The 26,677-nt window shown below is 38.4% G+C and overlaps 1 protein-coding gene across 1 annotated transcript in view; it reads left to right on the plus strand.

Moving 5' to 3' along the window:
• Positions 1 to 26,677, plus strand: part of LOC113633985 (transcription factor 4) — a 150,628-nt gene that overhangs the window by 59,819 nt on the left and 64,132 nt on the right. Inside the window, exons 6-8 of the mRNA XM_027132696.2 lie at positions 7,738 to 7,799; positions 16,874 to 17,000; positions 18,462 to 18,511. Of these exons, the coding sequence (XP_026988497.1) occupies positions 7,738 to 7,799; positions 16,874 to 17,000; positions 18,462 to 18,511 (239 nt within the window). The remainder of the gene's footprint in view (positions 1 to 7,737; positions 7,800 to 16,873; positions 17,001 to 18,461; positions 18,512 to 26,677) is intronic.

Consider the following 26,677-nt stretch of genomic DNA (forward strand, 5'->3'; position numbering starts at 1 on the left):
TAGTATTTTATGTATCTATAAGATTTAAGAGAGTAGAAAAAATGCAAAATTATGCGAGTTAAAAACAAAAACAGACATGAAGGATTTATTAGCTGTAGATCAGGACCAGAAGATTTGTGAACTTTTGATCCAGGTGTTGGTGTAAACACAGCATACGAAAGAAGAAATGAGGAAATGTTAGTGATATCAGACCACAGCTATAATACAGTTATATAATAGTGCACAACGTAATAGAATATAGCTAAATTAGTTCTGTGCGGTTATGGAACCGCGGGTGTTTTTTTCTTCAGGAGCGTTGGGGATGGGTGGTGGCTGTATGTGTGTGTGGGGGGTGTATATGTGTTATAAAGGCATATGGCACATGCAACAAAAGTGAGAGGAATTAAGGTGTGTAAGTGTGTGTGAGCGTGTGAGTGAGTGAGTGAGTGTGTGTGTGAGTGTGTGTGTGTGTGTGTGTGTGTGTGTGTGTGTGTGTGTGTGTGTGTGTGTGTGTGTGTGTGTGTGATGTCTTCTGCCCCATGGCATTACCTCATACAGTGTGTCACACCACAGCAGCAACCATCCAATGCATTATCGTTACACAAGACAGACCTACATTCTCTCTCTCTCTCTCTCTCTCTCTCTCTCTCTCTCTCTCTCTCTCTCTCTCTCTCTCTCTCTCTCTCTCTCTCTCTCTGAGGGCCTGCTATTAGTTTTATTATACATTTACTCAATAATTACAGTATTTGCTTAATAATTTCATAGGCACACTCCTGAGATCATTACAAGTGTATTATAGGATATTTAGTCAGTCCCCACTAGAAGCATATATAAAGCTAGACTTTCCTGTAGAGGCAGAATTTGCTCGCTAGAAGACTGATAAATATGTGGAAGAACCTTTCCTTGCCTGCAAATTAAATAATAACTGTTCATTGTTATCCGTGTCTGTCATTCCAGCTGACAATTATCACCATGTTTTCTGACATTTTACTGAGTTTTAACTAAAAATAGAGTTTTGTTTTGCCACTTTGTTAACTGATGTGCACTGAGCTTAAATGAAATACTCTTTTAAAAGACTCTTCTAGTATAGAAAGCTTGATTTTCCCTGTGATTTGATTAAAAAGATTTTTCTAGTATAGATAGGTGGTTTCTTGGTGGTTTGATTACAGACCTGTCTGTGTCTCTATATCAGATATGTGCCTCAGCTTGCCATAGTCAGGACTAAAAGAACACTTTTCTCTCGTAGTTCTATCAGCAGTATGTGTGGTGTGTGTACTTTGTTTAAGGTACGAAGACGTCTCTGCAGTGTCAGCTACGGTTAAATTCAAGCAGTTAGTCCGGATTAAATAATAAAAGAACTCACTGAGTGCTGTTTACCCACAACCACACTCTGCCTTCAAACTTCAAATATTTATCTTGTGTTTTTGCAACACAACCGAGACCATTTTCATCATCGATAGGCCTTCTAACATCTTTCCTTTAAAACTCGCAATTACATCTCATTAATAACTCATTTAGTTCTTATCTTACCATGATTTTATAACTCATTATATTTACATTGTTCTGTGTATTACAATTTGTATCCGTTTGCTGTGAAAATAAGTCTTACATAAATGCTTTATTAAGTACATCTTTTTGCAATCAAGGCATTCGACTAAAGCTTATGTACCGTCAGCGAAAGCCTGTCTAAGCATGTTGAAACAGGCCAAAAAAAAACCTCTTGTTCTTGTTTTTTCAAGACCTTGCTGAGGTTATGTAGGATACAACCAGGTTCCTAAGGAATCTACTTAGCTGTTTTTAACTGCTGAATTACAATTCACTTTAATCTGCTCTAGTACAGTCCAAGATCTTTGTCATCCCAAAGCACAAACAATACAAGTGAGATTTTACCATCCCATGCTTCTTTTGTTCATTGCAGAGCTAAATAGTATTTACGATTTCATACAGCTTTCTTTTCTTTGTCGGGATTTTGGTGGTGTACGTAGCTAGTGCTGTTGTTTCAGCAGGCTTTTTCTGTGTGTTGTTTTATGTTCGAAACACAATGTAGAGCATTGTTCGTTTGTTTAGGTTTTAGAGTTGTCTAAAAAACAGACATGGAAAAGCCTCGTTCTCTTTTTCTATGCTTTGTGTATGTCAGGTATTGTAGATTGCACTCTAAATCCATCCAACAAAAGGGAACGCGGAAATAAAAGCACGGCACTCTTTTGTTTTTGGTTTAGGTGATAAACTGCCAAAAAAAATAAAAAAAAAGACAAAGAAAACATGCAAAAACAAAAGTAAATCAAAGAAATCAACATTTTTGGTGTAAATTCGCAGGTGGAGTCTATTATACATGGTGCGGACATCGCAAATGGATCAATAGATGAGAAAAAAGGGTGCAGACGAGCAAACCAACCCCCAATCCTTCCACCAATAAAAGAAGAAAAAAAATCGGATTGTGCTCTGGCAAACTGCTCACAGTGAATGAGAGGATACGATTTGAGCTCTAATGCCATCCTTATGCGTCTTTTAGTACTTCTCGCCATAGGGCTTGGCACCAACAATGCTGTCACCGTGCCAAGAAAAAACACCGCAGTGGCTGCTGCATTTCAGGGACTGAGGTTTCTCACAAACAAACATGGTCACAAATACACAAATTGCGCTGTGACTTGATTCGTCACTTTCTGTTTTCAATATTGCAGAAGTAAAATTATTATGTAAAATTCAAATCCATACATCCATACCCAATGATCTAAACACTGAGTGCCACCCAGATAGAAACTCAGGTGTTTTGTATATTGTATAGCTGTGTGTGTGTCTGGGTGGGTGTTTGTGTCTGTTAATATGAGCATACATGTACTATATTTACATGTACTATACTATACTACGTTACCTACCTCTGTTTATTGGCTAAGTTGAACCTCAGGGCTTTGTGTGTGTGTGTGTGTGTGTCTGTGTGCGAGTGTGTGTGTTTTTATTGATTTGTGGCATGGTAGAAGGTGTAGGGAGGGTTTAATGGGGAGCTGTTTCACGTCAGGACGCCTGCCTAGAATGTAATCAAGCACATTCAAAAGAACTTAACAAGTGCACAGCTCTCGAACATCCTCGGCTGAATTTTAATTTGTTGCATCTCAAGCAGCTATTGCCTATCAATCGGTTTGCTCCGAAAAATTATAGAAAGAAAGAAAAGTACAGAGCAGCACTTCCAATTAGAGAAGAAATGCCATTATTATTATTATTTGACAGTTTTGATAATTTTATTATTTGAAGTGTGACTTTTATGACTTGCTCTATGATTTGGCCACTATACATATATATATATGTTTGTGTGTGTGTGTGTGTGTGTGTGTGTGTGTGTGTGTGTGTGTGTGTGTGTGTGTGTGTTTGTTTACTTGATATTTTTTTTAATCACCATTTTGCATAACCTTGGGTACAGGATATATTCCCGTTGACATCATGGAAACCATTGTATTATTAACAATGATCCATGTCTGTGCAGTTTGGTTTATCGACACACACAAACACACACACACTTCTCTCTGTCTTGCTCTCTTTATACAACACTTACTTTAGCACCATCAGTCATCAGATTTATCCATATACACACACCTATTGAACTGCTTCACTAATCTCCTTTTTAATTGATTGATGTTTGTTCAGCAAAGTATTTATTTATTTATTTGTTTATTTATTTATTTATTTATTTATTTATTTACAAACAAACCCTTTCTGTCTGTCATGGGTTTGCTTTTTTGGATCCATTAAGCATTGCTTCATGAAAAAAAAATCAATTTAAAGCTTAATCAGAACTGGAACAGACTAACAGGGTCTTAACCGTATCAACCTCATCTCCCTTAAAAATAAACAAATAAATGAATAAACCTTCTTTTCTTTGTTTGTTTTTTGAATTCTATCAAACAAGTAAAATAACTAACAAATAAATAAAAAAACAGAATAAATGGATTTGTACATTTTGTGAATTTTTAAAAGTTCCTTTAATTCTGAACTTGGCATGAAAATACACCACATTAAGCCCGATGCCCAACCCGAAACCCCCCGACCCTGACCAATCAGGACTCTCTCAGTATGCCAGCGTGCCAAGTTCAGTTCATCACTCGCTCTTTCGGGAGTTGCCAACACGTTTTGGCTCGTCTTTTTCAAAGAAAAAATGGGTGGTGGTGGATATGGAAAAATAGCTACCTTGCCTTTTCCCTCTGCAAATATCTACACGTAAACAATCTTGTCAGAAGTGCCAACTACCTGAAATATGGCCTGAAACATCAATGTTCTGTGGATGTGAGAATTTATTTATATTTATTTATATATATTTATATACTAGAGAAGTCAGAAATCTCTGTTAAAATATTTGCAACACACCTTTCTTTCACCTTGTCTCTCTCTCTCCCTCTAACTCTCTCTCTCTCTCTGTCTGTCTGTCTCTCTCTCTCTCTCTCTCTCTCTCTCTCTCTCTCTCTCTCTCTCTCTCTCTCTCTCTCTCTCTCTCTCTCTGTTTCCATCTCTCTGTTCCTCCGTCTGCCTCTCAGAACAAAGACCAAAATCCGCCATGCTGTTTGCCTCAAGTCACTTCCTGTGATGTAAAGGCTTTTCGATACACTGAATGTGACACGGCTGTTATTTTTTAATCAATCACCACTTAAGATGTCTGAGCCATCCACCCACACACGCGCTTTGCTTATTTATTTTTCAACAAGTTTTGCTTTGGGGGGAAAAAAAACAAACAAAAAAAACTTTACAGATGCCTTAGACATTTTTTCATTAATTTATTTAATTTATTGTTTCTTCTTTGATTTGGTTTTAATTAGTAATTAGTATGAATATGCTTCCTATACGACGGCTGTTTGAAGCATCGGCTTGCCAGTTGGCAAAAGGCTGATGCGCATGGGATTAACTCATTTTTACACACCAACATTCTGGGCGTATCTTGGCATTTGAAATGTTAACGTAAACTCTGTGTTTGTGCTCATATTAAGTAAAACGTTGTCCTAATTATTATTATTAACAATATTATTTAATTTTAGTTTTCTACTACATATATAACATGTATTGTCTAAGATAAACATCATAGAGGGATGTCATGTTCTTACAAAAGTGCTGTGTGAGTGAGTGAGTGAGTGAGTGAGTGAGTGAGTGAGTGAGTGAGGGAGTGAGTGAGTGAGGGAGTGAGTGAGTGAGTGAGTGAGTGAGTGAGTGAGTGAGTGAGTGAGTGAGTGAGTGAGTGAGTGAGTGAGTGAGTGAGTGAGTGAGTGAGTGAGTGAGTGAGTGAGTGAAAAATCAATCAAATGCATTCATTTTTATTTCCAAATTTTGAATTTCACCAAAGCAAATGCAGAGTGAACCATGCATTAATTATTAAGCAGGATTAAAAGGGGAGGATGTTGGAGTTGTTCCATATTTTTCATCAACACAGAGGGAGAGAGAGAGGGAGTGAGAAAGAGGGGGCGAGAGAGAGAGAGAGAGGAGACATGGATTTTTAAGTGATTGCATTCTGCTGTCCTTTTTGTGCTCATAATTTAAAATGCAAAGAAATGTAGTTTGATAAAGTTTTGTGAGCTTTGCATTGAGAAAGGCTTATTATTGCCAGTATATGTTCGCATAAATAAAGCATTATTTATTAACATGGGTGTCATAGCATGAGGATAAATAAATTAGGATTAGAATAGTTTCTCTTCAATTCATTTGCAGTTAAGTCTTTGCTGAATCTCTGTATAGATCGCTTGAGTCATGGTCTTCTCTGTCAGCCCATAGTGAAGTGATTGTGTGTGTGTGTGTGTGTGTGTGTGTGTGTGTGTGTGTGTGTGTGTGTGTGTGTGTGTGTGTGTGTGTGTGTGTGTGTGCGTGCGTGCATGCGTGTGTGCGTGTGTGTGTGCGCGTGTGTGTGTGCGTTCACAAATTATTCTACTCATGACACAGTCTATAAGAAATTATTCCTAAAACATTTCCCCTCCCCACACACAAATACACACTCATTCACTCACACTCTCTCTCGCACACACACTACACCCGAAGTCTGGCACTGTTTAAGTTCTGGCTGGTCGAGGAGTGTGTGAAAGACGATTATGAATGGCACCTTCAGAGGGACTGATAAGGTGCCATTTCCGTGTTAATTCTGCCTCCTCGATCTCAGCTTGGCACAAAAGCAGCAGAACATCTCGCTACCGTGGATCCCCTCTAGCCATAATTACACATCTCAGAGACCATTCAGGCTGATTTCCACCCTAAATTTGGTGACTTGAGCATCGTATTTTGCATATAAAAATCTGTACACACCTGGATAAATATGATAAAGCAGTGAAATATCAAATAAAGTTGACTTTTGTCAACACGAGTTATTAAATCTGTCAAATGGAGGATAGAAACAAGCAGAAACACAACTTGTTTTCTTCATGTCAGCAGTTTTAGGAAAACGTATTACATCCATGGCTGAATATAACGCATACTAATGACAGAGATCATCTGTAGCTGGCTGCCAAGACTGGTGTACAGGGGTTTTGTGTGCTTTTCTGCCTTCTTTTTCATTTTCTTATAGAATAATCTATTACAGTATTACTAAAAGAGGCACTGGCAATTCACCGCCTTCAAGAGTAAGGACTGAGAATAATCTGAATGGTCTAAAATACTGATTTACCTATGACTAATCCTCTCATTTGTGGGATTTTATGTAATGAGAGGTTGTCGTTCGTCTACCCAAAACGCCCTCATAGGGAAAATTCTGTGTGACTGTGAGAAGATGGCAGATTTTCCTTTTAGCACTGCACGTCAAGCAAATATGCGAATGCAAAAATAATTTATATCGTTACAAAAGTGATTTGTAATAAGATGTTCTGGAGCTGAGAAGATAATGATATAGGATTATTTTCCTTTTATATAACTACTGTCTCTGAAATTACTCTTAACTGAAACGTCCACATGGGAAGATTGCCTGATTCGGATCTGATGCTACTTCAGCCAGTAAATTATTTATACATTTTAAGTAAGATTTTTCTTTTTTATACTTTATTTATTGTGTTGTACTAATTTTATATTAGTGTTTTTACGATTCGGGGTTTTATGATTCAGTGATCTATTATGTATAATGTATAAAGAAAATGTACAAAGTATTATAAATAGTAAAATATATAAATATATATTTTATATAATATATAAAACTAAAATAAATAAATAAACAAATTATGTTTGTTTTTGTTTGCTTGATGTATGTATTTTCTGCAGGTTTGAAAGTTTGAGTATTTATATTTCTCATACAATACGTAGCCTCCAAAATGTAAACTTCTCACTTCCAAACAAGAGACTGTAAAGGACAGAGATTGCACTTGCAACTAAGAGTAATAAGAATATAGTTCATCAGTATAAAAGAATAAGGAATATTCAAAGTGGACAAAGTAGAGACAGTCGACAATAACCCATGTTCATATATCTATACCCATAAACATAAAGGGTACTTTAGTGGGCAAAGACGACACATCTTTTCCTATACAAATTCAGTGCTGTATTTGGTCCTGACCTCAGAGTGTCTGGCTGTAATCCAAGGGTAGTATTGTAAATTTGAATGCAGCATGTGTTCATATATAATTAGGTGCCTCCACTGAGGGACTTTGACAAAGCTTAGTGTATGCTTGTGTGTGTGTGTGTGTGTGTGTGTGTGTGTGTGTGTGTGTGTGTGTGTGTGTGTGTGTGTGTGTGTGTGTGTGAAATGTTGTGTTTCCCAGCTGCAGGTGTTAAATCACTGACTAATGACTCTCTCTCTTTCTCTCTAAACAGGTAAAACAGAAAGAGCATCGTACTCGTACAGTCGTGACTCAAACCTACACGGGTGCCATCAGGTACGAGTCTCTTTTCATTCTCCAAAAACGCTCCTGTCTTTCTGCTTCTGTTCTTTATTCTTCTGTGCCAAATTCCTACACTGTGCTGTACTGTTTTACTGCTTCAGGACAGGATCAGCACGGTGTCCGTCTCTCTGCCTGTTTATTTTCCAGTAGCTTCTTATATATATCCAAAAACCCGAATGCTGTCAATGCTCATACTGTTAGTTGCTGTTGTAGTTGGGGAGAAATTTATCTACTCACCATTTTACTTATAGCAGTCAATGAATATGAATGAATAAATAAATAACATTCATTTATTATAATACATCCAAATCCACCTAATGTTCATATATGGATAGACAATGTGACCAGGAGTGATAATGATGAGTTAGTGAATTTTCTCTGTCTAGAAAAAAGGGGACAAATTTAGGGTCTTGTCACTTATGAAAAATTAGCTGGCTTTGAAATCAATCTTATTTTTTTGACAGCTGACAAGACACAGCCATCAGAGAGAGCATGTGAATGAGTTTGAGAGAGAGAGAGTGTGTGTGTGAGTGAGAGAGAGAGAGAGAGAGAGAGAGAGAGAGAGAGAGAGAGAGAGCACATCCTTTTAAAGCTTTTGTAAAACTTTCTTATCCACACTTTATTGCTTATTTAAGTCTCAGTCCATGCTCCTAGTAGGAAAAACTACTGTCCGAAATGATATTTTCCCCTCTTTCCAAAATGAATATAAATCCCTCTCACAAAAGTTGCCTTTTATTGCTCGATATAGCCCTGGTTTGATTTACAGTGTTCAGTTCAGCAGAGTTTTGGGCAGGAGATGCATTATTTCAGTATTGCAGTGAATAATGAAAGCATCCCACATGCACCTGCTAAAGCTTGAGATTTGGCTTTTTGCATGGATTTGGGATATAGCCAAATCTCTCAAATGTCCAAACTGCATAATAATTTTTTTGCTTTTAGATCTGTGGCTGTAGAAATCCTTGAAAGACATAGAAAGATAGTCAGTGACAATATTACTGTGTTCCTCTATTGTTTAGACTGGACACATTTTACCAAGAACTCATTAGTTTGCATCATGTACTGTGCACTACGGGCCGTATTCAGAGATGACGTATACTAGATACTCGTAGCGTGGAGTTACTTCTGAAATTGTATACATTGATATTCAGACATTGGATGTAACCGAGGAGAAATTGCTTATATTGAAGTTTCAATTAAAATGAGCCCTCATGAGCTTCAATCTTTGACTAATTTTTTGGAGCACAATATATTTAAACTTTTTTGGATGCTTATTATTATGTTTGCCATATTCATGTCCACTTATTATATTATTGTTTTATTGCTTAAACTATAAATTATAGTACACCGTATTTGACAGAAAAAAAAATATCTGCATTTTCCATCCCACAATTTTCATTGCATTTCAAGTTCAGTGCTTGCATTTAAAGCAGGTTGCCTGGACAGTATTGAAAAGAGGAAAAAAAAAAAAAACCCGTTTCAGACACCTACACTCTGAGAAAAATCAGAGGTAACCTCAGAGGTATGGTCTACACACAGGTGATGTTATACCCAGACAGTCGATAAAGAAGCAGCTGCTTAACCACTTTCTGAATACGAGAGCGGTTCATTTCCTGCATAAATATTGCTGTAACTTTTGAACTTATGTCGCAAACTGAATTCTGTTCTAATACTAAATGTATTATTTAAAATCACATTCTGTTATACAGAGACATTTTTAGTGTTTCGAACACACTTGGAGGAACGTGTTGTTTGCTCTCTTCCACGTCCATGAGCTCACAGACACGTGTGAATGTTTTGTGTCACTTTGATTGACAACAGAATGAGAGCATGCCTCCCTCCCATCCGTGATTTGCGCTCATTTTCAGAATCCAGACTCATGATCTACTGATGATAGGGTTTTAAATGTTATTTTGAAGTTGCACTACTCTTGAGCTCTACATTGATTAATGTTTATGGGTTTATATAACTGAGTCTACGTCCACATTAATCTGGATAAATCTGAAGATGCATCTTTTTCTCTTCCTTTTGGCCTTCCGTCCACACTGAGACAAATGAAGCTTTTAGAAAACTCTCTACCTAGAGGATACATTTTAAAAAACGAAAATAAGTACATGGACATATTCAAAAACCGTAATGTATTATGTTCATTGACATTTTGGTCAATTGGACATGAAAATGTAATGCATCTTCTTGCAACTGTGAACAAGAGTAAAGCTATACGCACATGCACTCACACACACACGAGCGCACACACACACACACACACACACACACACACACACACACACACACACACACACACACACACACACACACACACACACAGCATGACAAATCTGAACATATTCTTTTACATTGGGCTTCAAGGTCATGGGGTAATGAGCAAGCTGTTAACAGCATTTAAGATTAAAAGCAGATTCAGATGTATTTTTCGACGCACGCCTTGTACATTCCACTGTATAGAGACAGTATTGGGGTGTGTGAATACACACACACACCGACTTAGCTGCTTTAGTGATGTGAAATCTTCTGAATAAAGCCGTCGAATCGTCTGCTTTGGTTTCGTTCCCAAAACGCTCGCTTGTGTTAAACAGGCGATTTGACAGTGTTTGAGACTTTACTTCATATTTAGTGTTTGTGTTACAGCAGTTCCACTTGAGATGTTTACCGGGTTATTTTTGGCTGTGAAAAAGAGGCAATTCACACTTTTTCCCCCTCTTTCCTGTCTTCCTTTTCTTTAGTTTTTTCCTTCTTTCACGGGTGGTGATTTGCTGAGATGCTTATCACTCCTCTCCTCCATTTGGCTGCTTGTCTTTCAGAGTTTTCGTCTCCCTGTTGCATGTTAACGTGTTAATTGCCCCTTGTTAAGGGCTCCCTTTTAAAAAGGCCCGTGTGTGTGTGTGTGTGTGTGTGTGTGTGTGTGTGTGTGTGTGTGTGTGTGTGTGTGTGTGTGTGTGAGAGAGAGAGAGAGAGAGAGAGAGAGAGAGAGAGAGAGAGAGAGAGAGATGTGGCTAAAAGCTACCGTTCTCTTTTTTCACCTGTCGTTTCTTCTCATCCAGATCCTATTCCATTGCTAACATTCCACAAGGTGATGAGAGCCACAAATCAATGTGAGGGCTCTTAGGCAGTGCTCTTTTTCTCCTTTCCACACACATACACACACAGACCCACACACTTTTCTCACACTCTCTTAAATTGCGAGTTGTGATCAAGATTGGGCTATTCACAACAGAACAACTTATCAATGTTCTTATTTTCTAAGGATAAAACGGAAACATAGACACCATTAAAGGGTAGATAAACACACACATGCACACACACGCATGCTCTGATGAGTTGATGAGAAAAAGTGGCACATACATTGGCATCCTACACTGGCACAGTGTGAAAGGAGGCAAATTTGCGACAACGGTGCAAATGATTCTGTCTGTTTTATACTAGAAGGTGTTTGATCGTTGTTGTCGGAGCATGTGGGCAGGTGTGTGATGCATCCACATTCAGTGCATTCAGGTGTCTTTCAGGCTGATGCTGTGTGCATATGATAATTAGCATGTTAGGTTGTTGTGAAATGTTTGGATACTAATGGTGTGTGTGTGAGTGCGTGTGTGTGTGTGTGTGTGTGTGTGTGTGTGGGTGGGTGTGGGTGGATTTTTTTGATGCACATGTGGATGTATATCATCAGGATGATTACACGCCCCAAAGTATTTTGAGACAGAAATGTTGTGACCTTCACAGGCAGGGTTGTGAGGTTATTTATTTCACTTTGAAGCTTAGAGATTGCCACACAGAAGATAAATGCTAAAGACAACAACACGGTGGGATTAAAGCATACATGAAAAAATGCCTACAGTAGATTATATGGCCAAAAGTTGTACACCTGACCATCAGACCCGTATGTGCTTGTTAAACATCCCACTCCAGATTTAGTTCCTCCTTTGCTGTTCTAATAGCCTCCACTTGTCTGGAAAGGCTTTCCAGTAGTTTTGTGTGGCCCTTAGGTCTCTTTTTCATTAAGAGCTATAGGGCATTGCAAGTGTTACAATTCATTCAGTGGGGTTGAGGTCAACTCAACAATCTGAAAACATAACAAATGATCTTCGTGTGTGGACTTTTACTACTACTAATACTATTATTATTATTATTATTATTATTATTATTATTATTATTATTATTATTATTATTATTATTATTATAGTTTAATGTTGTGATACATTCTAATCACTTTAATTTCTCGTCAGAGGAAATCTGCCCTCTTCCACATTCATGATGCACAGATGCTCAAAAGGTGTTAACATCACTGTCATCTATAGTGAAAAAAGAGTATGGCCTGCCTCTGACCCAGAGAGCAAAGGTTTCGCTCCTTTGTCTCTCGGACAGGGGCGTTCTGATAGTTTTCTGTTGTGTCCATTTAAAGGAAAATAAATAGACACAACAGAAAACTATCAGAAACAATCAGAAATAATGCTTTAACTTTTTTTGAAAAAGTTAAAGCATTATTTCTGATTGTTTCCCAACTCTAACACTGGAGACTGTTTAAAAAAAATCTATTAATTCAGTAAATGTTTAGGTTTCTATTATGTGATTTGTTCACTGTTCCACATGTGAGTACACACTTCTGCACAGGCGTCTTTTCAGAGACAGATTAGTTGCATGTCAGGCAACTTTCAGCGCAGTTGATTGTGAAAATATGTCTTTCTTATGTTTAATGTCTTTTAAGTGATTATGTGGCTTAAAACCTTTTAGCATCTTCAGCTTGAAGCTAAAGAATCTCAATGTCAATAGTAATGTGAAACTTCTAGTCATTTACTTCTACATAGACACTATGTTGCAGCTGCTCTCTCTCTCTCTCTCTCTCTCTCTCTCTCTCTATCTCTTGCCCTCTGTCTCTCTCTCTCTCTCTCTCTCTCTCTCTCTCTCTCTCTTTATCTCTCTCTCTTTATCTCTTGCTCTCTCTTTCACTCTCTCACATGTGCTCTCTCTCTCACTCTTGTGTGCTCCCCCCTCTCTCTCTCTCACGCTCTCGTGTCCAAACATGTGGGTAATATGACGGTAGTGTTCATGTGCAACAGCTGTGTTTTTTCCTCCTTTTTTAAATCTACAGTAAGGCCTCCCCAGAGGCTGTCTGTAATAATTTAGACACATCTGCCATTGCTATTAGACAGGTTATTTTATTTTATCATCAACCATCTCAAGCAGTTTTCTCAGGGCACGTTTGCATTATTTATATTCATTGTTCATTAGGCATCAGAACTTTTTTTTTTACTTCACATTTCATGTTTTGATTGCAGTCACGAGGTCATTTTGTGAAAATGTAGCTAAATAGCAATCTGTAACTCTCTCATGCAGTTTTGTTGTACTTGAGACATGACATGATTCTATATGTTTGAGGATGATTGTTTTGCGATGTTGAGCTGCTTGGCTGCAGGGCATAAAATCAAAAAGAAAAGTGTGAATACCGGCTGGTCCGGATCTGGAGTGGAGAGGTCATTAAAACCATGCTGTTGAGAGGGAGCTAGAAAAAGAGAGGGAAAGACAGAGGATGTAAAGAGGCTGGGTTTTTCCCGTTCAGATGTGTTCAGATCAAACAGCACATTAGCAGTTAGCATGCCACAGCAGCTGCTAGTGGATAAAGAGCAGGTCCGATCTGTCAAGAATCTGCTTTAGTGAGCCTGACACCTTCACTCACACACACACACACACACATGCGCGCGCACACACACACACACACACACACACACACACACACACACACACACACACACACACACACACACACACACAAACACACACACATACACACATTTTGCCTTGTTCACACACACATGAATGCAGTGTTTGTATTTCTGTTTTTTCTTTTCTCCTTTCTTCTAGCAGTGTAGTCATCAGCATCAAAGCTTGCTGTCTTTTATTTGTCATCAAGATGTAGTTTTTGTGTGTGTTTGTGTGTGATAGAGTTTGGGGGCAGGGTAAATCAGCACTACTGGCAATTTTATAAAGTTTACATATATCTCCTTCTCTCTCTCTCTCTCTCTCTCTCTCTCTCTCTCTCTCTCTCTCTCTCTCCCCCCCCTCTCTCTCTCTCTCACACACACACACACACACACACACACACACACACACACACACACACACACACACACACACACACACACAGAGCTGCATCACACTATTCAATATTTAAGCAAGCATACAACAGAGCATTGGCTGAGGTTTATCTATCTGTCTGTCTGTCTGTCTGTCTGTCTGTCTGTCTGTCTGTCTGTCTGTCTGTCTGTCTGTCTAAGGAACCCATATTGTGTAGTGAATTCGAGAGAATGAATGTCTTTTCTGTTCTGTGTGTGTGTGTGTGTGTGTGTGTGTGTGTGTGTGTGTGTGTGTGTGTGTGTGTGTGTGTGTGTGTGTGTGAGGGTCAGTGGGAGAGCTGTCTGTGGTCATTAAGCAGCAGTTTGATCACTGTACATTGGACAGGGAGTGAACTTCCGTGACTCACACTGCACTCATCCTGAAGTGGCTTAGCATCAGTTTAAAGGCAAGAGCGTTTGTGCACGAGTGTGCCTTGTCGTTCGGGTGTTCCTTAAACCCCTCCTTTGGGACTCAATTCCCTACAGAGGGAGCTGACAGACTGCGATGGGAAACTTTGCTGTAACTAACTAACACACACACACACACACACACACACACACACACACACACACACACACACACACACACACACACACACACACACACACACACACACACAGGAATCCACTTATAAAACCCTCATTTGTACGTTATGTTGTCATCAAAGTTACAAAACTAAAGAGTATATAGATTAATATACAAAACTAAATTAATATATAGATATTAGTTTTATATTTTATTTTATTTTGCTGTGACTGAGGCTGTAAGCTATGTGTTTAAACAGTCAGCAACTCAGGAGTAGAAGCTCGATCCTGATTTGCTGACTAGAATCAGGAACAGGTTTTTGGAAATATGGTGTAGCAGGAAACAATCAAATCTCACAGTTTTCTGGCATAGAGTTCGGTATAGAAACACGCATATTAATTCACCATTCACACAAACTCACCCACATGTTCACCTGCTCATTACCCACTCACTCATTCATATAGACATTCTCTTCTTTCCTCCACTTCACTGCCTAACTAGCTCCATTTTTGGCTTTTCAGCTTTGTCTCTGTCTATGTTTCTTCCTCTTATCCCAACACACTGTTTACATTTTTGTTTGTTGCACTTTTGTAATTATGCTAATGTCTTTTCCATTTTTTGTAATCATCATTTGGTGGCCAAGTAGGCATTGTGCTCCACTGTTATTAACGCCGAGTGTTAATCCTTCATGCCGCTTCAGGTGTTCCCCATTTATCTTTGTTAATATTTTCTCCTGGATGCCAGCTGGGTACTACAGTGCCAGGTCTGGAATCAGCGAGCATGGAATTGTTGAAATTGATGCCCTAGATGCCCAACTTTGACCATGGGAGTGCTCTGCACATCCTTCAATTATTTATTTATTTCCCTGTCTAGTTGCCAAGACGACGTCGCCGGGCTTGAGAAAAGTGTCTCTGAGACGAGACGAGACGCTTTTGTTTTAGCCAAAGCCCCCTTCACCCCGACTAAAAAAAGCTCCTTAACTACGTACCCTGGAGGGAGGGAAGGGGGCCAGTGACTTTATTTAAGACAAGGCCTCTTTTGTTTTAACATGTGAAAGATGGGGGGCGGGGTTGGGGGCTCCTGTGGCCCTTAATTGGCCCATTTAATGGTGTTTTGCATGTGAATGGTGGCCTAGCGGAGCATCACTAAAGTCTGTTGTGTCTAAGTCAGTGATTGGAATTTAGATTAGACCAAACACTTATCTCTTCTCGATCAACTCTACTAATTAACAGCCGGTAACAAGCGAGTTAACTCTACAAACTTTTTTTTTTTGCAAGGGGGGAGTTATCATGCACTCTCACTCACACTTTCTCCTCTTTCTCTCTCTTTCAAACTTACTTTCAGCATGGGCAGATATCCTGCTTTTTTTGTTTTCCTAGTAGAAAAATGATCATGTAGTGGGTTAGAGAAGGCGTTAAAAGCACAGAATTACCCTAACAGGGAGATTAATGAGAGGATGTGCTTGATCAGGGTAAGTGTGTGCTTTTTTAACATCTGACACACAAACACACAATTCTAACTTAAATGTAAAAATAAACGTGTTATAGACATACTTTTTTTTTTAGGTATTCTTATGTACTGCAGGATTTTTCCTCTTTACTCAGATTTGCTTTGTGTTAAGTTCACTGGAGTGATTTGTTTAATTGGCTCGTTGTAAATCATGTGGAGGCGTAATATAACAGATTATACGTAACTGAACATTACACAGAATTACCTCATTATGATTATGTATTATGATATGGAGATAGGTGGCACGATGATGCAGTGGGTAGTGTGGTTTTTTTGAACATTTTCTTCGCGCCTGCGTACATTTTCTCCATGTGTTCAGGTTTCCTCTCACCTCTCAATTAACTAGCTGGTATTTAGTTTAGTGTCTTCAAATTGCCCCTAGTCTTGAAAGTGGATGTGCATGCCTTGTGTTGTGTGTTCTTCTTTTACTCGCAGTGTTCTCAGACTAGACTCACAACACAGACCAGGATAAAGCGCTTACTGAGAAGAAACGTATAAATAATATTCGAGCACTACTGTGTATCTCGACCATCATTTTTACTCTATCGCCGTTTTTCATTCAGCTTTGTGTGTATTTTTATCATGCATGCCACTTTGATCACTTGTTTAACGCAGAAGCACTGTGAGCACTGTGTCCCTCATGGCGTGTGATTTGTAAAGCTCTTCATAGTTGCAGCTAAAGGATTTGTGTTCTAAATTTCGTATTCTGAATGCATTGAAGCTGGCGTATTTGTATTATTTGAAATTTTGTTAAGTTCAATTTTGTATTCATTTTGAAATCTTGCTATTAATAAAGTGCGTGTGTTTGTGTGTGTGTGTGTGTGTGTGTGTGTGTGTGTGTGTGTGTGTGTGTGTGTGTGTGTGTGTGTGTGTGTGTGTGTGTGTGCACATGCATGTCTGTGGTGCAGCAGAGCATCATGGGGGGTGAGATGGGAATGGTGAGTCCCGGGACAGTTTCCCCCACTAAACCAGGCTCTCAGTATTATCAGCACTACAGCAGCAACCAGCGGCGAAGACCCATGCACAGCGACTCTATGGGTAACATAAACATCATTGTCGTTATCACCAACATCACTCTTCTGTTGTCTTTCATAATCTGTTCTGTCCTGTCATAATTTGTTCCACTGGCCTCATTGTTATTAACACAATGTCTGGCATTATCATCACTACCTGAAGATACATCACCCTCTTTATCATCATCATCATCATCACTATCACCATTATTATTTTCATAGTGATTATTGTGATCAGTAGTGCGATGATGATGATGAAGATGATGATGATTAAACAGTACAAAGTTGTTCATAAAGGTAAATTTTTTGGAATCATTTTTGCAGACGTCAGAGAGATACATACTGTACAGACCAGTGACAGATTAAAGGAAAAAAGACTGCATCAAATGTTTTAGTGTTGGGTCAAGACAAGCCTTTAGAACAGCTTTAATGGCTACACATCTCAGTGTCTACACATCTCTGCGTCTGTACTGGAGCGATGGGCACCTTCCAGAAGATTTTCCCTTGGTTGGTTTTAGATGATGATGATTTTGATGACAATGGTAGTGGAGAGCGCTGTCTAAAACATCACTCCAAAATCTTTCAAGCATGTACAGTTGAGTTGTGAGCTGGCAACTGTGAAAACCATAGCATTCAAGTTACATCATCTTCCTTCATACCAAAGCATTCTGTGAGCCCTCGGGCGCCTGTGGATACGGGTGGAGTCATCGTGGAAGAGACCACACCCAGCAAGGTAGAAGTGTTTCAACTTAGGATAAAGGTGATCAGTCACAGAAACTCTGTTTCGACTTCCTGTTAAGGAGACAAGAGGAGAAGACGACAAGCAAAATGTCCTGAACAGCACAACTGCCTTTTCCTTTAATTTGTCACCTGTCTGTAATTGTGTTGTTTTACAGACAGGTCTTTATATAGGTCTTTTTTTTTATTTATTTATTTATTTATTTATTTATTTATTTATTTATTTATTTATTTATTTATTTATAATACATTTGTTTTTCTTATTATTATTTGAATGTAACTTTTTTGTGCACTTTAATTAAAATGAATGCATTTTGTATTTAAATGATTAAATCACTTGCACTTTGTTCACTGTCCCAGTGTTTGCCACCAAACTTTACACATAGCATAATTAGATTTTTTAAAAGAATCTAAATATGGTAGTGCTTCAGAAATCAGGCTTCGAGGTTCGAGCCTCGATGCCCTCCTGGCAATTTGCACTTCTTTTCATATCTCATGAAAGTCTCACCTTTTCATGCACACATGCAGACACACATCCCCTCCTCCTCCTTCAAAAAACACCAAACCTAGTTACCTTCATTTCGGGTTGTTTTGCCAGGTCTTGGATTTTGTTTATTTTTTATGTCGTATATATAAAACGGCAGCTGGCATGTCATATCACCTGTCTCATGGTTAAAATGTAGTTCTCTTATCTGAAATGTGTTACATGACATCAGAAGATGAAAAAAAAAATCTTTTCATTTTTCAGAGGTCCAGACAAAGAAAGTGCGTAAAGTTCCTCCAGGCCTGCCATCCTCGGTAAGTCGTGCTTTTTTATTCCTCCTGTTCTTTGTCAGTCTGACTTCAGCGCAGTAATGTTTTTACCATCCACGCTGGTTCTCACACATACCAGTCCGCATATGCCATAACACATCAGCCAGTGTATTGATGACAGTTATGTTTGCAGCAACTCTGTGTATTGAAATGTCCTCGCGGTCGCACATGTTAAGGTGAAGGTGTTCGTATCGAAATAGTCAGTAAACGAGTTTTGAGCTTTTTCACATTCTGACTCTGATCTAAGGTGCTCCTCTGTGTGCGTTGCTTGTTTTCAAAATCCATAAGCAAAAGTGTGTTCCTTTTTGACGGACACATGCCGACGTGTATGTTTATGCGTACTTTTCATATGCTCGACGCTGCTGTTGCAGTGTGTTTTTGTGTCCTTGTTTAATGGAATTCTTTTTTTATTGGGGGGGGGGGTTGCTATGTGGGACTGTTCAAGCAGTTTTTGTTTCAGTTTTTGCTTGTTTGTTTGTGAGCAGATGGTCATTGCTGTATTTTTCTTTGCAATTTGTTTATTGCATTTTCATACGTATTGACAATTTTTTTCCCCCCTGCTTCCACTAGACATTTTAATAAAACATTTTGCGATAGAAACATTCAGTAGTGAACGTATCCCACGTTCTGAGATCAATTAAATATTTTTTTTTTTTCAAAATTGTATTTTTTAATTGACATGATACTCGTATTAAGAAATAATTCACCGATGGCATATTTTTTTTGTGCCTGTTTATGTTTTTTAATAAAGTTTAATTAAAAGTAATTTAATAAATTATCCACAAGGCACTATGTTTAAAACCGTGACCTCTAATTTCACCCCCACAGGTAATATCTTGTAAGTAAACTGTACTACAGTATGGCAGTGTCTGTTTATTACATTTATTTACCAGATTGCCAATAATGCGCCAATCAAAGGTACTTATATGGCTGTTTTTATTTTTAAAAAGAATATTTTGAACAAAAGTGGCAAGGATGGGATCGGTGAAATGGGAATGGGATTCTTATTAATTAGGAGCACATTTTGTGGTATAAAAATTACCTTGTTCACCAATAGTTTTACAAATTCGGAGTATGTTTCATTTTTCCTTTTTTTCCCCTTCTAAAACACATCAGTCATTTATGAAACGTGAAAGGATCTCTCGAGTTCGTCCTTGAGGAGCTTTATTTTCACCCGACTCTCATCGTTCTCTCTCCACTGAGTGCATATCAGAGTTTGTTTAAAGTCGACAGCGTTAATTAAATTAAGTTAGGTCTAGCAGAAGGCACAGTCGGGACTTATTCTCTTGTGTGTGCTTTAATCCCTGTTCCCTGAACTGGTCTGCCCCCTTCAGGATGCCTAAGGCTTTGCAGGCTGGGTTTTTTCTTTTCTTCCATTTTTGGCATTTTTTTTCTTTAACTGGTAGCACCTGAGCACTGCCCTAAAGATTCTTGTGCTAGAGAACGGAAATTTGTTTGAACCCTGGAGTGAAACCATAAACCCTAAATTTTTCTGCTCTGTGCTTCGGCTGTATTCTGCATTATGTGAAATTCACTTGAATGTGTCTGCTAGCTGGAAAAAGTAAATACACAGCATTAGACAAAGTCATTTTATTCATTCAGTCACAACGTTAAAGTAATTTCCTGGATGATATTGTGTCATCATGCTGTCGCTTTCATCGTCTTTGTCGGTAAAACTCTTTTGTCTTTAAGGAAGCAAATGGTATTTAATTCTGTAAAGTGTTTTAATAAAGGCTAGCAGAGGTTTATAAGAGCTAATGCCACTTTACTGCCGTGTCGCTGACCTCATGAGCCTCAATGACATTTCCAGACAGAGCTACTGCTAGTCCTCTCTCACTGTCTGTCTGTTTCTCATCTATGATGAAATTGTAATTGCTGGTTGTTCCAGCTGGCCTCCTAGACCACTCTCATGCTGGCCAAAAGGTACAGCCTGCTGGGAAACATGGGCAACATAAGTAATGCAAAAAAAACAACAAAAAACGAAACAACTACTAAAAAAACCCCGGCAGCAAATAAGCATCAGACCTGCAAAACACTGGCGTGAATCTGAGACCCGCCATTTGCAGTGAGTTCTTACAGAGATTGGGGAGGAAAAGAAAGAGAGGTGAGAGAGGGAAAGAGATGTGTCTCCATGGTGATGGGACTGATTGACAGGCTCTTGAGCGGGTGGCGGTGAGGTGTTGGCCAAGGCCCAAAACTTGAGGGGGGAAAAAGAAAATGGCCGCTGCAACACCAGCTGTCACCGTCAGCGTTGTCTTAGGAACCAGAGAGTGGGAATTGTGTATGGATGGTGTGTGTGTGTATGTGTGTTTGTGTGTGTGTGTGTGTGTGTGTTTGTGTGTGTGTGTGTTTTATTTTCCCAGGCCAGAACCTATAGACTTTGTGTCTCCCTGAACAGCGCAATGCTCGAACATTTTTCCTGGGTCGTCTTCTAATTTTGTGTAAATAAATGAATAAATAATATTTCAAATGAACCTATATACATAGTAAATAATAACTTTACCTTACTTGAAACTTTCCCACAAATTTATAATAATAAATAAATATATATGTTGATGTTAATCCCACAGTTTTGTGCATGAGGCACACAAACCTAATACTCTTGCTTTCTTCAGTCTTTTCAACACTATTATAATTAATGTTGTCATTAAGAAATTCAGGCAATATTATTTATTATTTGCATCACATGATTCATATTCTCTGTTTATATTTATCGGGAAAAGACAGGAAAAGTGGGTAAGTGTGTGTGTGTGCGTGTGTTAAAACAAAAAAATGACTGAGTCTAAACATATGTGTGAGCTGAAGCAGAATGTACCATTAGATGACTTCATGCATTTCTTTCATCTCTTTTCTAAATGAATTTCAAAAAAAGAGAAGAAAAAAAGAAAAGAAACAGAAACAGCTGTGAGTCCATTTCCCTGCAGATATAGCTATACCAGTAGGGTATAAAAAAAAAAACCTCTTTATAATTGTCTCTGTGTGACATTAACACAAAAAATTTTTTTTTACAGGAATAAAATTATATAATGGTTAATAATCGCTGGGTTTATGGGAGAAATAGAAATAAGTAAATACTTTGAAAGGAAATATGCTTTGTATTTATTTTTTTGGTAACTAAAAAAAAGGGTGAAGAGACAGAGTGTTGTATATTGTTTTTAATTTCTGCATGTGTGTGTGAGAGAAAGAAAGAGCAGGAGCAGTCGTTCTCTGACCGCGGGCATGTCGGGTCATTGGCATCAGACCAAATTTTCCCGATTCGAAAATGTCTGCCCTCCAAACGTCCGTAGAAGAAAAAGGAGCGCAAGAGAGAGATGTTTGTATCTCGCTCTCACGCTACCGTTTTCACCTAGAAGAGTGAAAGCGATGCACTTTCTGCCTCGCTGTCAAACACACAATCATATCTGAGACAAGTGCTGCTAATAAATGCTAATCCCTACAAATGCTAGAGAAGAGTGGAATATATTATCAGGAAGAAAAAGAATATGAATGATGTTTCAGCTTGGAAAGGGAAAAACGGGACTGGTGTGTGTGTGTGTGTGTGTGTGTGTGTGTGTGTGTGTGTGTGTGTGTGTGTGTGTGTGTGTGTGTGTGTGTGTTTAATTTCTGTATATTTGGATTGTGAAGTAAAACAGCGCATGAAATATTTGCTCAAAAGATTTATACAAAAAGATTTTTAAACACTTATTTTTTTAAAATATGTTTTTAGATGAATTATTATTGATTATAATAATTATTGTTATATAGGTTGTTATAATTATAAATGAATATAATAAATATTAAAGAATACGTTTTTTTTAATCATCTTGATTATTACAAATAGAAGCATGCGAAAAAATAATTCCAGTTTCCTCCTTACATTAATGTTATGAACAATTTGTGATTTAATTTAAATGTTTATTGAATTGATTGATTGATTGATTGATTGATCTGATTTATCATAGTGTGTATCATACTATTCTCAGGGTGAAAATGATCCTAAAGATGCTCAACGCACTGGCAGCCATTTTGTGTGAGCCCTACTAATCAAATTAGCGCCATCCTGTTTGTTTACACGCACATTTTACAAAGGGAACTTTTGTTCAGCTGCAGCTGCAGATAACAGAGCGGTCCCGAATATTTTGGCCAAAGGAAAAAAGAAAAAGTAATGTAGTCATGCGGTGATGAATTCCTCATGCTGTCTGTGACAGCAGCATTACGTGTTACACAGCTGTTCAGTGTTTCTTTTCAGAAAAGTAATTCTGTGGGAATCTTATGGAAGTTACCAAAGTCAGAGTAATAGAAAACTAATAAAAGGATCTTTTTTTTTTTTAATTCCATTTCGTGTGTCATGTTAAAATGCTTGTAATATTTTCTGCACACACACATGACTGTGGGAAACACATTACACTTTCTGTATTGAGGTTATCACTGGGCTGTGTGTGTGTGTGTGTGTGTGTGTGTGTGTGTGTGTGTGTGTGTGTGTGTGTGTGTGTGTGTGTGTGTGTGTGTGTGTGTGTGTTGCACATGCAGTACTGCAGTATTCTATTTCCTGAAGATGTCCAGCAGACTTTTCAGTAGCTCAGGTGCACATGTAAACATAGTCATAGTTACACAACATCCAGCTACATCTAATCAAATACAAAAAGTGCACAAATACAAGTACTGTGATCACCGTCAGTAACAGTATGTCAGGGATAGAGTAAGAGTTCTGTGCAGATTGGCGTGGTTACAGCACATAATGTACGGACAGAAAACGGTAACACAGCATCTATAACATGTTTATAACACAAGACATCAGGAAATGTCAGTATTTTGTTTGAAAAGTCTATAGGGCTGGAGGAGTGAAAAGTCTATAGGACCTTTGTAGAGACTTAGAGGAAATAGAAGAAATTGTCACTAATTTCAGGACATTAATAATAATAATTATTATTATTATTGTTGTTGTTGTTGTTGTTGTTGTTGTTATGGTTGTTGTTGTTAGATGTTGTTCCGTTTTTCTCCCATGCGGTGTCTGAGAGCTAAGTCTCATAAGGTTGTGATACAGAAGAGAACATGCATTGGTCAGGGTCATTTGTGTGGTGGCTGAAAGATACAGAGAAAACAGAGAGAGAGAGAGAGAGAGAGAGAGAGAGAGAGAGAGATGGCAGGATGGACCACTAAAGGTTGGCAAAAAACGAAGTGACGGTCATCGGCTCATTTTATTGGCAAGGCGAAGGTTTGTATTGTCCAAGCTTTGGGTAAGGACTATTGTGAATATTAGATAATAATAAAGGAGGATATTGTTATCAGTTTTACTAAATAATAATAAAAATGTGTGGCTTGTGTCACACTGAAATTTATCCCCCCTCACATCAAAGAAGCATCTTCCACAAGCTCTGATTTAGGGGGAGCGTTCGGGCCTCAGTGCCATCCAACACTGCGGGGAAAGTTCAGTTCACGCCAAGTGAGGAGGAGAGAGAGGGCCGGACGCAGAGAGAAAGAGGGTAGGAATGAAGGATGGTGAGAGCAATAGAGAGGATGGGAAAGGGGCTTTGGCATGACACTATTCTTTTCCTTACCGGGACGAATTACAAAAACTGTTTCCTAATCCGAGAAAGAGATACATGAAACAAAAAACAGGGCAAAAGTAGGACGAGAGCGAGAGGGAGAGAGAGAGAGAGAAAGAGAGAGGGAGAGAGACTTGAGAAACATTCGGGTCAATTGCCCACCCAGGTAGCCTTCCTTCTGCCCCTTTGAGTGTGTTTGCGAGAGAGAGTGTGTAAGTGTCAGCTCCCCTCTGTGTGTATATTTGAAGGGGTTTTCTGAGTCTATTATCCCCTACCTGACCCCTCTATTCATCTCCCACAATCCTTCACAGCAGCTGAGCAGGTAGTACAGCCCCTTAGCCCTTTTAGCGTTTAGCTTTAACCGCACGCCGACTGCTTTTTAAACAAAAAAGACTTTAAATGAATCTGATTGAGATTGTTCATGTGTCATTTAGCCTGTAAGCCGAACTAAATCAAGCTAAGATAAATCTGCATTCTTCACTTCAGCTCCTAGCCCTTTAGTGTTAATATTACTATTTTAATTTGTAGTGATACATAATTAAAATCTATGTTCAGAACAATTTCATGTCCTCAGTTTGGTTTGAAAATTTAATTCAATTAATAAATAAATACTTGTTCACAGCAGCAACAGGTTGCCATGTGGAAGAGCAAGAAAAAAAACCTGAAGAAGTCTGAATGTTGTTTTTTTTCCCTTTCCCTATTTTTTTTTTATTATTTTCAAACGCCATGTTTGTGCAGAAATCACAGATTCACCATAAGGGCTGCTTTGCATTTTTAATTTAGTAACTAACATATGAATACATTTGCATATTAATTAGTTGCCGATTAAATCATGCATACATAATTGCCTGCTTACTGTGTTTAATGTTTGTCAGAATCGTGCGAGGCCCTGGCTTGATTAATGCCATTTCTGAGATTACAATTGGACCCAGCCACGGGTTCGAGGGTTCAAGAAGCTGAAAAATAGTTTGGGGGGGAAAAAAGTTTCTTGACAGCGTGCATATTTCAGAGATTTTAGAAGCCCAAAACAGCAGCTTCTTCTTAGACCTTTTCAAATTCCTCCCCTATGTGCTGTTTGCTAATGCAGCTCTTAATTACACTGCCTATGCAATTTTCTTTTTCTTTTTTTCCTATTTGATCCAGTCTTGGTTTTGGTTTCGCCAGTTTATTGTATACGACCCCGCAATTGAATTAGGGGCCGAATAAAAAAACTTGAATAAAAAAAAGGATTCATTAAAAATAAAAGAGAGGAACGGAGGCTCCTCATTAGTCTTAACAATGTTTTTTTTTTCTTTGTTTTTAAAGAAGCATTTGTGTGATCCGGCGATTACGCCAAGCTGAGTGAAATAAAGCTGATTTAGAGAACACAATAGGCCATGTGAATACACAACTCACTCTCTTTATCTCTCTCTCTCTCTCTCTCTCTCTCTCTCTCTCTCTCTCTCTCTCTCTTTATTTCACTCAGCTTTCATCGCTCTCTCTGCATGCATTTAAATACTTTTTCTGCATGGACTTTGAGCACATCTATGTCTCAGAGAGAGATACAGTATTGGCCTTCAGTGGATGCATCTCACTATGATATTTTGAGAGCACAATTTGTTCTTTATTAATTTCTCTCCTATATTTGTTTAGCCATCTTTAGCCTTTTGTCTGCTTAATCGGAGCCTTAGATGATTAAAAGTATGGAATGGAATCATTTGTTCTTGTTCCTTCTTTGTCTAAGGTGAAAACAGTAAAAGAAGGGCAACGTGTCAGATAAGAACTTTCAATGTAAAGGAATTATTTAAAGGAATTGTTTAAAATAAACAGAGAGACTCAACACATAAAACAAAAATTATGACATTTGAAATGTGAGTTTTGTAGCTTGAATTTAAAATATAATACAATGCAAAATGATTAAAGAGATTGTTGCATTTTTTCCCCAGTTTTAATTCCTGCCCATGAGAGCGAAAAAATCTGAAGAAAAAATAGTGAATTATTGATACACACACACACACACACACACACACACACACACACACACAATAAAAATCATTCGGTTATAGCTGTTTCAAGTCCCTATTAAGTGACTCTCAAACATGTGGATCTTCCTGGCCAAATCTGGCTTTTCTAAAAATGACAATATAAGCCCCACGGACACAAGGACCTTTCAGATCGAGTGATTCTGCAGCATTTTTAAAGATTTAAGCTTTTGCAAATCAACGTTTTCCAGCAGTCGATATAGCGCACAAGATGAACGCTGCCTCATGTGTTATACAAGCTCCTAGTACTGTCAAACACTCCAGAGTTCTCGATGCTGGGTTAATATTTGTATTTTATTACAACTGGTGTGTAACCACATTTTGTACTTACCACACGAGTAACGAGGGATCGCCTGGACCTCTTTGCTGGCAGCAGAGCAGCTTTTCTCTCCTTTCAAATGCTAAAATGATAACAGAAAGATCAGAGTTGTTGGCTTTGTGTGTAGAAATGTGGTCAAAAAGAACCACAAGAGGGAAAATGTGCATGTCTTGTGGATTTGTCTGTGTATGTGTGTGCGTGAGTGTGTGTGTGTGTGTGTGTGTGTGTGTGTGTGTGTGTGTGTGTGTGTGTGTGTGTGTGTGTGTGTGTGTGTGTGTTTCTATTT

Source organism: Tachysurus fulvidraco, chromosome 21 (genome assembly GCF_022655615.1).
Source record: "Tachysurus fulvidraco isolate hzauxx_2018 chromosome 21, HZAU_PFXX_2.0, whole genome shotgun sequence".
Lineage (NCBI taxonomy): Eukaryota > Metazoa > Chordata > Actinopteri > Siluriformes > Bagridae > Tachysurus > Tachysurus fulvidraco.